Genomic DNA, 14,142 nt, shown 5'->3' on the forward strand with positions numbered 1-14,142 from the left:
GTCGCTCCGGGATGAATACTCAAATTACTCCTATGGCTTTCTTCCAAGATCATCCTTTTTAAATCCACATCATCGGGAACACAAATCCTATCACGAAACCTCAACACACCTTGTGCATCCAATTTGAAATCCTCATTCTCAGATCGTCCGAGTCCAATGATCACATCAACAAGTTTCATATCCAGCTTCTGAGCCTCTCTAATGCTATCAAGAAAATCATTGTTAATCTTTAACATACCCAAAATCACACTTCTTGGTGTCACCTCGATCACTAAGCTCATATCTCGGAATTTCTCAATCAACTCCAACTCTTTCATCATCAAGGTCGACATATGCAAAGTCTTCCTACTTAGAGCATCGACCACCACATTCGCTTTTCCCGGATGGTAGTTCAACGCAAAGTCATAATCCTTTAGCAATTCCAGCCATCTCCTTTGTCTCATGTTCAGCTCTTTTTGATCAAACAAATACTTCAAGCTTTTATGGTCACTAAAGACTTTAAATCTAGATCCATAAAGGTAATGTCTCTGAATTTTCAAAACAAACACAACCCCGCAAGCTCCAAATCATGCGTAGGGTAGTTCTTCTCATGAATCCTCAATTGTCTAGAAGCATAAGCAACCACCTTACCATTCTGCATAAGCACACCTCCTAATCCCATCTTCGAAGCATCGCAATAAACCACAAACGGTTCCTCGGGATTTGGCAAAATCAAAGTCGGAGCCGTTGTCAACCTTTTCTTTAACTCAAGGAAACTTTCTTCGCATCGGACATCCCAGACAAAAGCAGCACCCTTACAAGTTAACTTAGTCAAAGGAAGTGCCAACTTAGAAAAGCCTTCTATAAACCTCCTATAGTAACCTGCCAAGCCTAGGAAACTTCTTATCTCGGTAACTGACGTAGGAGCTTCCCATTTCAACATCGCATCAATCTTCGATTGATCAACCGCAATTCCGTCACCGGAAATAACATGACCAAGAAAGCTAACTTCTCTCAACCAAAACTCACACTTAGACAACTTAGCATACAATCTCTTCTCTTTCAACACTTGCAAAACAATACGCAAATGTTCCACATGCTCTTCCTCCGACTTAGAATAAACCAAAATGTCGTCTATGAACACCACCACAAATTGATCCAAATAAGGATGGAAAATGCAATTCATGTACTCCATGAATACTCCCGGCGCATTAGTAACGCCGAAAGGCATTACCGTGTACTCGTAGTGTCCATAACGAGTCCTGAAAGCAGTTTTCTGAATATCCTCATCTTTCACCTTAATTTGATTGTAGTCCGACCTTAGATCAATCTTACTGAAAATACGAGCACCCACTAAACGATCCATCAAGTCATCGATCCTTGGGAGTGGATACCTATTCTTAATCGTCACCTTATTCAATTGTCTATAATCAATACAAAGTCGCATGCTTCCGTCTTTTTTTTTCACCAGCAAAACTGGAGCTCCCCAAGGTGATACACTAGGTCTCACAAACTTCCTTTCAAGCAAATCCTCTAGCTGACTCTTCAATTCAGCCAACTTTGATGCTGACATCCTATACGGCGCCATAGAGATGGGTCTAGTACCAGGTACAAGGTCAATAGTGAACTCAACTTCTCTTTCTGGCGGTGCACTAGGAATCTCATCGGGAAAAACTTCAGGGGAATTGCACACCATCGGCAAGTCCGCAATTACAGCCTGACTCTCCACAGACAAGCTTGCCATCAACAAGAACACCAACGCGTCTTCTTCTATGAACTCCTTCAATTGTTTCTTGGGTAACAATTCTGTTCTTCCCTCTTCTTCGGCAGAAGAAAACCTCACAGTGTTGTTGTAGCAATTAATATCAACATAGTTGGATTTCCACCAGTCCATACCCAATACTACATCCAACCCGACAAGCGGCAAACAAACAAGATCAACTACAAAATCTTTACCAAATATTGACAAGGGGCAACTCTTACACACAAGAGACGTAGATACCATTCCCTTAGCGGGAACCTCAACAATCATATCTCTACCCAAGGAAGACAAAGAAAGACCCAATCTTTCAACATAATCCACAACAACAAAACAGTGTGTGGCACCGGTATCAATAATAGTAATTAAAGGAATGCTATTAATGAAACAAGTACCTCGAACAAGTCCATCTTCATTTGTCGTCTGAGTTCCCGACAAAGCAAACACTTTACCACTCTCTTGTCCCCTCTTTGGCTTCTGACATTTAGCACTGATATGTCCTCCTTCCCCACAGTTAAAGCAAACAACATCCTTCTGTTTATAATCACGAGCCGCATGTCCCGGCATACCATAACGGAAACATCTCGTTTCACCAAGCCTACATACATTACTCTTGTGACCCGGCTTTCCACACTTGGAACAGATAACATTAGCAGGAGCATCTCCCCCACTTGTTCTTCGACCCGGAATCACTTTCTGTTTCCCTTTTCCAACCGGAGTTTCATATGGCTTACCACGGCTGTGTTGGCCCCTTCCTCTCTTCTCAGACAAGATCTTATAGTGTGCATTGTTGTCCTCTTCAAAGATTCTACAACTATTTATCAGATCCGCAAAGACGCAAATCTTTTGATATCCCACAGCTTTCTTAATTTCCGGACGCAATCCATTTTCAAACTTGATGCACTTAGAGAATTCGGCATTGGCTCCATCATAGTGAGGATAGAACTTAGCCAATTCAGTAAACTTAGCAGCATACTCCGTGACTGACAAGTTCCCTTGCTTCAACTCGAGGAATTCAATCTCTTTCTTTCCTCGCACATCTTCTGGATAATACTTCCTCAGAAATTCTCTACGAAACCCTTCCCAAGTAATCTCCTCGCCCGCAGTTTCCAACCTTAGACGAGTGTCCACCCACCAATTATCGGCTTCACCTGACAGCTTATGAGTTCCATAACGGATCTTTTGCACAAGAGTGCAATCCATCACTCTGAAGATTCTTTCAATCTCCTTCAACCAAGCCAAGGCTCCTTCAGGATCATACCTACCCAGAAAAGTAGGCGGGTTCTCCCTCTGAAACATCGACAGACTACGAGACCCCACGTTCTCGTCAGCATTGGGTGGGTTCTGGAATGCTTGAGCCATTGCCTGCATAGCTGCAGCAAGAGCCTCATCATTCCTCCCAGCGTTTCTTTCGGCCATCTTACACATCTGCTCACAACACAAACAAGGATTAGCAACAAATTAACAACACAAGGTCGTTAAACAACAAAAGACTCAACAACGTGGTCGGATGGACCGACCTGCTCTGATACCACTAATGTAACACCCCAATTCTACCCGTCGTAAATTCAATTAAAAATCAGAGTAAACAAATTTCACACAAAATTGAGGCATCACATATATCATTTCATCAACACTTAAACAAATTACACAACATGGCAATTGCGAAAGGATCCACTTAGTCCTTGTTAAATAATAAACAACATTGTATATGGATTCACCTAGTCCATATAGCAGCATTACACAAAACATCACAACGGAAATCATTTAGATAATTAAGTTGAGTCATACATTTACACATTCAAATGAAAATAAGCAAACAAATGCCCATCACAACTATCATATACGATGATATACAAAAGGGCATTGTTACTATCAAAATCATGAAAAGCGTTCATTAACCCCTGAGTGTTACAATCCTAATCAGAGCAATGACGCCAAAAGTGTGCTACCACTATCCTCCTCTCAACGCGGAGCACCTGCACGTTACCAATATAAAGGTAACGGCCAACAACAAAAGGGTGAGATACTCAAATCATATAATCAAGATAATGATAAGCAATATATAAGTAAATTCAGAAAGTTAGAAATATTATTACCACATCGCACAATCCTTCACTTGAATGCTTATGTATTTAATCATAAACAAAGTCAATAATCATCCACAACATCAATGTTACATCATAGCATCTCATCACTTTAACATTTCATCAATCCATCATAAAACATTACGATTCATCGCATCATCGAAAAATATCACCGCACATCATAAACCGTCACATAACAACAACTATCAAAAAATGCGGAAATAAACATAACCAACATATGTGACTCAACTATGCAAATGCTATGCGGTACCGACTCGTCGCTTTGCCATTAAGGCCAAGGCTTTATGCCCACTTAACTTTTGCCAAAAGGCCACGTCGCAATTGCCAAAAGGCCACGACGCTTATGCAAATGTATGTGACTCCATGATAAATGATACACATACACCAAAATCATCATCGCATCAACATAACTCATCACAATGGCTGAAGCCCACGTCGCTATTGCCATTTAGGCCACATCGCCATTCACATGCATAAAAGCATTCACACAACATCATATTCACCAACATTCATACATATGTTTATATATAAAACAAATGAGAATATTCATCACAATCAATTGTTTCATCATACAATCTCTTAGGTAATTCAACCTCATGCTATGTTTATTTACATCGCACACCTACACACTATAGTTAAGTGGTATTCCTCATTAATCAAATAGGCTTCCTACTATATCAATTATTAATCACTTTTCCAAAATAATCACTTATTAATATAAGCCCTTATAATGGCCTATAAACATCAACAACATGTAGAAAATTTCATAAGCTTCGCAACGCTTCGAACGGGGACCAAAACGGAGTTACGGTTCGAAAGTTATGACTGTTTGAAGTTTACAAAAAAAAAGTTTGTTTTCAACTCAGTTGGCGCCGCGAATTTAGCAGGAAACATAGAAAATGCGTTTTTGACCGTTTAATACCTTCCGGACCTTCGATTTCGATTCCGTAAAAAGTCTCACTCTCAGATTTCAACGAACTACAATATTTTCAGTATTACAAAGCCATTCTAATCCACAATTTAACTTTTATTTCATCATTCTAAACATCATTCAATTAATTTTCAACACTTCCTAAATTCACAATTTGTGAAATTACTCATACTTTAATTCATCAACACAATAGCATATTTTTCACAACATACATCAACCCCAAACCATCAACAACAACACAACACACAATGTTATTTATCATTCTTTTAAACCTAACCCTAACATTTTGCAAAGAATTGATACATGTTCAATAATCAGAAACAATCAACACTACATCAAGAACACAAACAACATTTTCAAAGCAAGGAATCCAATCACAACATCAAAACCCAACAATATCCTCTAACAACCCTTACCCACATAAAACCCATCGTTTTCATAATTATAGGAAATGATAACTCACAACCTTACCTTAGAGATGATGATTGAGTTACTTTATAGTGTTCTAGCAAGCTTGGGTTGATCAAGATGATGCTCTTCTTCTCCAATTTCCTCTTCCTCCTCCAAACCCTAACTTTTCTCTCTTTTCTTCTCTTTTCTCCTCCTTCTCTCTACTTCTTTCTATTTCTACTCTTTCTATTTCTATTCTATTTCTATTCTTTGTTTTAATTAAATAAAAACTAACTAATGGGCTTAATTGTTACACCTCCCTTAATTACTATATACACCATTAGGCCCAATAGCTATTATACCACAATTCTCATAATTAAACTCTAATAATATATTAACACACAATAAAATATTTTACCGAAATAATTATAAATCAAACATTATAAAAATAATAATAATAACACTTAATAAAAATCAGGGCGTTACAACTACCATCTTCTGGATGATCTTCTTGATGTTCTTATTGGCAGCTTCAACAACACCGTTCATCTTAGGTCTGTAGGGAGAGGAATTATGATGTTCAATCTTGAACTCTTCACACATTTCCTTCGTCATTTTATTGTTAAGGTTTGAACCATTATCAGTGATGATTCTGCTTGGCACACCATAACGAAAAATAAGTCGATTCTTGATAAATCTAACTACCACCTGCTTGGTCACATTTGCGTATGAGGCCGCTTCAACCCACTTTGTGAAATAATCAATAGCCACCAGAATGAAACAATGTTCGTTGGAAGCTTTAGACTCAATCATACCAATCATGTCGATGCCCCACATAGATAAAGGCCATGGAGAAGAAAGAACGTTGAGCAGAGTCGAAGGTACATGTATCTTGTCAGCATAAATCTGGCATTTGTGACACTTCTTCACATACTTGCAATAGTCAGCTTCCATTGTCAACCAATAGTAACCCGCTCTTAACATTTTTTTAGCCATTGCATGTCCGTTGGAGTGAGTAACAAAGGAACCTTCATGAACTTCTTGCATCAACAGGTCTGCTTCGTGTGTATCCACGCATCTGAGCAGAACCATGTCAAAGTTTCTCTTGTATAACACTTCTTCATTCAGAAAGAAGTTATTAGCCAGTCTTCTCAAGGTCTTTTTATCTTTGTTTGATGCCCCAGGTGGGTATTCTTGACTCTGAAGATAACATTTGATGTCGTGGTACCATGGTTTGTCATCAAAGACTTCTTCCATTGCAAATACATGAGCAAGTCTATCAAGACGCATAACATCGATCTTAAGCACATCATTCCAACGATTCACAATGATCATGGAAGCCAAAGTTTCCAAGGCATCTGCCATTTGATTTTCCTCACGGGGGATGTGATGAAATTCAATATTGTTGAAAAAAGTAGATAACCTCCTTGCATAGTCTTTGTATGGGATTAGGCCGGGTTGACGAGTTTCCCATTCTCCTTTAATTTGATTGACAACTAGAGCTGAGTCTCCATAAACATCAAGATTTTTTATTCTAAGATCAATGGATTCTTCTAGACCCATGATGCAGGCTTTATATTCTGTCATGTTGTCCGTGCACTTGAATGTTAATCTTGTAGTAAAAGGGATATGTGAGCCATGAGGAGTGATGATTACTGCCCCAATACCATTACCATAAGCATTAACTGCTCCATCAAATATTAAGCCCCATTGAGAACCTGGCTCTGGCCCTTCATTTGGCAGTGGTTCATTGCAATCTTTGGCTTTTAAGTACATCACATCTTCATCTGGAAATTCAAAATTTATAGACTCATAATCGTCGTTTAGGTGATGAGCTAAATGATCGGCCAAGACACTTCCTTTGATAGCTTTCAGGGTGTGATACTCAATGTCATATTCGGACAAGAGCATCTGCCAACGAGCAATTCTTCCGGTCAATGCAGGTTTTTCAAAGATATACTTAATCGGATCCATCTTGGATATCAACCAAGTTGTGTGATTCATCATATATTGACGGAGACGCTTGGCAGCCCAAGCCAGAGAACAACAAGTTTTCTCTAGCATGGAATATCGGGACTCGCAGTCAGTGAATTTCCTGTTGACCCAAGACACAGCCCATAGATTCTTCTAGTACAGTCAGATACATAATCAATGGTCTTCCCTCAATTGGATGGGACAAGATAGGACGTTCTAGCAAATACTGTTTGATATTGTCGAAGGCTTTTTGACAATCATCCGTCCAAACACAACCCTGATCCTTTCGGAGGAGCTTAAAAATGGGAGCACAAGTAGCAGTCATATGAGATATGAACCTCTAAATGTAGTTCAAACGTCCAAGGAATCCCCTCACCTCCTTTTCTGTTCGAGGTGCTGGCATTTCCTGAATGGCTTTAACCTTGTCGGGATTAACTTCAATACCCTTTTGATTGACGATGAAGCCTAAAAGCTTTCCTGAACGAACCCCAAAGGTGCATTTGTTTGGGTTCAAGCGGAGTTTGTATTTCCTCAAATGTTGAAACAGTTTCGAAAGATACTCAACATGATCTTCCTTAGTCTTTGATTTTGCTATCATATCATCTACATAGACTTCAATCTCTTTATGCATCATGTCATGAAAAAGAGTAGTCATAGCTCGTTGATAAGTGGCACCAGCATTCTTCAAGCCTGAAGGCATTGCTTTGTAGCAATATATGCCCCAAGGTGTAATTAAAGCTGCTTTTTCCATATCTTCGGGTGCCATTTTGATTTGAATGTAACCAGAAAATCCATCCATGAAAGAGAAGACCTTGAGCTTGGCGGTGCTGTCGACCAACATATCAATGTGTGGCAGAGGAAAGTCATCCTTAGGACTGGCTTTATTTATATCTCTATAGTCAACACACATGCGAACCTTTTCGTCCTTCTTGGGAACTAGCACAATGTTGGCCAATCACTGTGGATATTCTGATGTGACAAGGAAACCTGCATTAATCTGCTTTTGCACTTCCTCTTTGATTTTGATCGCCATGTCCGACCGACTTCTTCTTAACTTTTGCTTGATCGGTGGACACTCTGGCCTCAACGATAAACGATGCTACACAATATCGGTGTCCAACCCTGGCATGTCTTGGTATGACCAAGCAAACACATCAGTATATTCTCGGAGAAGCTCTATCATCCTCTCTTTGACCTCTGGCACGAGCAGTGCCTCAACTTTGACTTCTTTTCTATCCTCTTCAGACCCCCAAGTTGATTACTTCCATTGGCTTTTTGAATGCTGAATGGTATTTTCTTCATTTTCGAGCAGTCTAGAGATTTCATCTGGAATGTTTTCTTCTTCTTCTTCTTCCGCTTCATACACAGGGAATTCAAAGTTGCAAGAGGGCATATGGTTAGTAGTTTTAATGGATATGTCATGAATTAATCTACACATGTGATTTTATGCTTGTTTTAGAAACTGATAAAAGTGTGAAGTCATGTCCAGCTATCTGGAAGTGTTTATTTGTTTTTGTTTTTTTTAGATTACCATTTTTCCAGAAAAAATAGCAAAACAATAAAAACGATAATATGGAATTAAATAACATTTTCATTGATTTAATTCTTAAAACATAAGCCCAAACATTGTCACTTTCGCCTTAGGCATAACGAAAGGATTTTTTTTGAAAAGAAAACAAACAACAAATTATTACTTTGAAATGTGAACAACAACAGGAACATCAACAGAGGTCCAGTTTTGGTGAATTACTCCGCGAGATACGGAGTCGACCGTAACATCTTTAGGATTGTCTTCCACAATGGCATTGGCTTCAGTTGCTTCGTCTTCTGACCCCGGGATGTATTTAAGTTCTTTATGAAGAGGAAAGTAGAAAGGCACATATGCATCTTCCGCCTCAAGATCATATTCAGGATCGTCGCAGTAGGGTTCCCATGTTGAATCATTATCCTCAGTGACGACACTAACTTCTGGCAAAGTGGGATTGATGAACCCTCCACTATGGAAAGTTTCTTTGATTGAACGAACAGATCTACTTCCTTCTGCAATCTTTTTGGAAGTAGGAGAAAAGCCTAAACCCTCTCGGTGTTTGTTTTTTGGGAAATCCAAAATTGTTCCCCAACCATCGGTTATACCATCATTTACTAGCCGTTGTGCATCCTTGAATGAAGAGATTGCTACTCCTCTATTGACATCTTTGTCAATCAAAGAAAGGGCTTGGAATTGAGTTCCAACAACTTCTTTAGGTTCAAGATAAGAGAAAGATGATAAGTGACTCACAACCGGTGGTTTCTCCCCACAGACTGTCACTAGCTTCCCGTTCTTCACAAATTTAAGCTTCTGATGCAGAGTGGAAGTGACTGCCCCAGCATCATGGATCCAAGGCCGACCCAATAAACAACTATACGCAACTTCTATGTCCATCACCTGGAATGTTATCTGGAAAGTATGAGGTCTGATGGTCATAGGAAGGTTAACTTCCCCAATGATTGTTTTTCTGGAACCATCAAAAGCTTTGACAATAATCTCGTTACTCCTCATAGGAGCACCTTGAAAAGAAAGTCTGGAAAGTGTCGACTTCGGCATGACATTGAGAGACGAGCCTGTATCCACTAACACACTTGACAAAGAGTCATTCATACAGTTGATTGAGATATTTAGTGCCATGTTATGATTTCTTCCTTCTTCGGGGAGCTCTTCATTACTGAAACTCAAGTTGTTGCAGGCCATGATGTTAGCGACGATACCATCAAATTGTCCAACCGTCACATCACGGTCTACATAGGCTTGTCCTAAGACTTTCAACGAAGCTTCATAGTGAGCCTCAGAGTTCATTAACAAAGATAACACAAATTATTCCACCACATTGTATTCACTTTTCAAATTCATGTTATCAGATTAGCCAACCAGTTCAAAAGGGACCTCAACATGAGCCTGCTTTCCTGCTGTGACATCCTCGGTCCTTTTTGCAAATATACGTCCACTCCTTGTGACTCTGCTTACATCAACGACGTTAACAATGGAGGGTAGAGGAACATCCTTTCCATTCTCAGTCATTGTAGCATTGTACTTGTAAGGAACGACTTTATCAGATCGGTAGGGAACTGGCCCCGGTAAGTTAATGACCAGAGGAGTCATAAAAGTCTTTCGACTGTTATAAGTAATCTGTATAGGCTCAGATTCGTTGAACTGAGGAACTATGACATTCACTTCATTGTTACTATTGACCATATTGACTTGATTATAATCTCTGTCTCGGTATGCTTCAATGTAACCTTGGTCCATTTGATCCTGGATATCTGTTACAACAGTTAGGCATCCTTGAGAGTTCATAGAACAAATCCTACAAGAGGCATAGTTATGTGGAGGCACAAAACCATTCTTGCTATATCTGGCGTGTTTCTTTCCCAATAATCGTACATCATAGATCCGGAAATTGCCCGGGAAACCATATACCATGTTAACTGAGGCTGAACCATGATGCGGTAGAGGATTAACTTGAACATTGGGGTTTACGTCCTTAAATGAAAGGATACCACTCTTGATGAGCCTCTGAACATCTAACTTTAGACCAAAGCAATTTTCAATGCTATGTCCTAGTGCCCCTTGATGGTAAGCACAAAATTGGCGAAATTATTGGTCTTCCATATGAAACGACACTAACATCTGATTCTTTCTTTTTGGAGAAATTATTGGCGAATTTCTTAACATGACTAGAAAAGCTGGCTTCCTTAGTCAAGCGTCTCTCTCGGACTGCTTCCTCAAGTCACATGCCCATGTTTACCATCTCGGTGAAATCATTGGGTGCATTGGCGATCATGCGGTCATAGTAGAATGAACTCAGAGTTTTCAAAAATATTTTAGTCATCTCTTTCTCTTCAAGTGGAGGGAAAATTTGTGCAGCAATTTCATGCCACCTTTGAGCATATTCCTTGAAACTCTCTTTGTCTTTCTGAGACATGGCCCGGAGTTGATCTCTGTCCAGAGCCATATCTATATTATATTTGTATTGACGAACAAAAGCTTCACCAAGGTCGTTAAATGTACAAATCTTTGCACCGTCCAAGCCCATGTACTACTTAAGAGCGACACCAATTAAACTGTCTTGAAAGTAGTGGATCAGAAGTTGATGGTTGTCAGTCTGAGTGGACATCTTCCTAGCATACATAACCAAATGACTTTGAGGACATGAATTTCCTTTGTATTTCTCGAAGTCTGGTACTTTGAATTTAGGCCGAATTTGAACATTAGGAACCAAGCAGAGTTTGGAAGCGGTCTTGCCAAAAAGGTCCTTACCTCGAAGAGCGTTGATTTCCCTTTGCATTTCTAAGAACTGATCTTGAAATCCCTCTAAACTTTCATCTACTCCCACAACTTCGCTTGGAGCAGCGTGAAAAATGTTTTCTTCATTATAAGGAGTTGTATGCACCACAGGAGGAGGTACAGACATCACAACAGTCACTACTGAAGCTTCAATGTTTTGAGGGCGGTATCCTGTTGGCATATAACCGTGAGGCATGCCCTAAGGGAAACCAGGTGGCATGTGATATTGTTGATCGTTGACGGCCGCCACTGAAATGGGCGTCGAGACGTTCTTAGAGATTGATGTTCGTTGCAATTGATCCTTAGAATTGTTCGATGACTGATTCTGAGCAGCCACCAAAGTGTCCATCATAGCAGTAAGCCTTTCCAAACTGTCTTTCAAGGTGATTACTTCCTCCCTGAGCTCTTGGTTTTCTTGTTCAAGTTGACTCATCCTTCTCCGGCGACTGGCTCGAGTATTGTATTGGTGATTCAGTTTGACTATTGGAGGGAGAAGACACGTGTAAGTTTCTTGAAATGCAGGAACTTATGCTTGCATGATATGCATATTCAAAATATGTGTTTTAATTCTTAAGAAACTCAATAATTTATTGCAAATATTATAGAGACAAAATTTGGTATAAGGTGAATAAAAACCTCTTTTTATTAAACAATTGAGGGATTACATAGGGTGAAATACAATTTCAACGATCCTAAACAATACAAAAGGAAAACAGCTAAGTCTATGAGTCCTAAGGAATCTCATATGTAGAAGGTCCTGATGCTTCCTTTTCTGCCTCTTTAGCTGAGCATTCTCGATCATAAGCTTGTCGACGATTCCCTTCCAAACACCTGAGGTGGGAGGTACGCTGTAGTACTCATGAAATAGATGGACTTTAGAGAGAAGTAAACCTTCTTGTTCCTCATGTTTCTTCATAACTTGTTGTTCCAAGATCTCAATCAAATCATCCTTCTCCTTTAGTTGTTGCTCCATCTTCATCTTCTTATCATTCAAGACATGATACATGCCTTCCCAAGTGTCTCTTTCCAATTTCAACCTATCCTCTTCTCAATAGGAATGGCGGACGATGATGTTACAGCAAAAGGGAATAAAGGTTTCTCAAGAGTATATGGCATCTTAAACTCACTGGCTTTAGCACAAACCCATTGGGTGTATGGCTCAAAAGCAACATAATTCTTTCTTCCTAACTGGTCTTTTCCTTTCCTGTGAATGTTGCGCCAAGCATGTATGATTCTGTCCTTCAGACCGGAACTCTCTTCTTCATTGAGGTAAAAGAAACCTGACAACAGAAGGTTATCGGGTTTATCCACCATAGGATATCCTAATTGGGGTCTGGCAAGGATAGGGTTGTAGTTAATTCCCCCATGTACACCAAGGAGAGGAACATTACGTAATTCACCACAACTGTTAATAATTACTCCAACATCATAGGAGGGGTCATACCAATGTATACTCCCTTGATCAATGTACATGAACCTCTGAGACCATCTGAGCTTCTGCGGATTCTCCCTAAAGAGCCTAGATCTGGGCAAGTGAGAAATAAACCACTTATATAGGAGAGGTTCACAACAAAGAATGGTTCCACCACCTTTCTTAGTCTTGTGATGGATAGAATGGTAGGTATCTCCAAGTAATGTGGGTACTGGGTTATCAATTAAGAAGATTCGTATAGCATTAACATCCACGAAGTCATCAATGTTTGGGAAGAGTACAATTCCATAAATGAGTAGAGAAAAAATGGCTTCAAAGGCATCTCTACTATCTGCTTCTACAAAGATAAAGGCTTTCTCCAACAAGAATCTAGAGGTTAGACCTAGAATCCCTCCTTTTTTAGTGAAGTTGTCCTTCACAACAGACGTTTCTAGGTGAAGTGCTTCTACAATAGCTGCTGATGTAGGGGTCTTCTCTGAACCCCTGAATGGTAATTTGTCAGAGATTGGAAAACCAAACCAATAAGAGTATTCTGCTAGAGTAGGCATAAGCTAGTAGTCTGGAAATATGAAGCAATGGTAGAGTGGATCATAAAACTGTACCAGTGTGTTGAAAACTCCATCTTCAACCTTGGTCTTCAAGATACCCATAAGTCTTCCATACCGAGCTCTAAAATCCTCTGGACTAACTATCATAGAACCAAGCTTCTCCAGCTCTGTTAAGTCAGGACATTTGAAAGTGTATTTCTTTGTATTCCTCCTTCTAAGTTCCATTTTACCTATCGATATTTGCAAAAGAAAACTATTGAGTTTCTTAGTTTTTATGCAAAAGGTTTTTATGGATGCATGAGTGCATGAATGAATAGTTCACAAATATGAGTTTAGGGTTTTGACATTAAGCATGGAGCCAAGGGTCTAACCATCCCATAATGTATGAACTAATATGTTTATTTTGTACATGTAGAATAAGGTTCTAAAGTGGTCCCCAGAGTCATAGATCCATCTTTCGGATATCATCAGTTTAACGACTTGCTCGTAGACCAATAATATTCTGAAGAGAAACTCGTCCGAGTGTAGCATCGCGTAACAATTACTTCAAATCCTACACCTGAATAATCTCCTCACTACATCCTAAAAAGGCTTAGAGGGGTTGAAAGGGTTCTAAAGGTCCTCAGTTTCTTAGACTCCCAAATCGAAGATAATAATGCCACTATGATTTACTCGTAACAACAAATATTACCATCAAAGG

The 14,142-nt window shown here is 39.5% G+C and overlaps 1 protein-coding gene across 1 annotated transcript; it reads right to left on the bottom strand.

Moving 5' to 3' along the window:
- Positions 1-12,494: 12,494 nt before the first annotated feature.
- LOC127094495 (uncharacterized) lies at positions 12,495-13,667 on the bottom strand. The gene is made up of 2 exons (XM_051033322.1): positions 13,492-13,667; positions 12,495-13,377 (listed from the first exon to the last, which is right to left on the bottom strand). The coding sequence occupies exons 1-2, from the start codon at positions 13,665-13,667 to the stop codon at positions 12,495-12,497; spliced, it is 1,059 nt and encodes a 352-aa protein (XP_050889279.1).
- Positions 13,668-14,142: the final 475 nt, after the last annotated feature.

This window comes from Lathyrus oleraceus, chromosome 6, assembly GCF_024323335.1.
Source record: "Lathyrus oleraceus cultivar Zhongwan6 chromosome 6, CAAS_Psat_ZW6_1.0, whole genome shotgun sequence".
Classification (NCBI taxonomy): domain Eukaryota; kingdom Viridiplantae; phylum Streptophyta; class Magnoliopsida; order Fabales; family Fabaceae; genus Lathyrus; species Lathyrus oleraceus.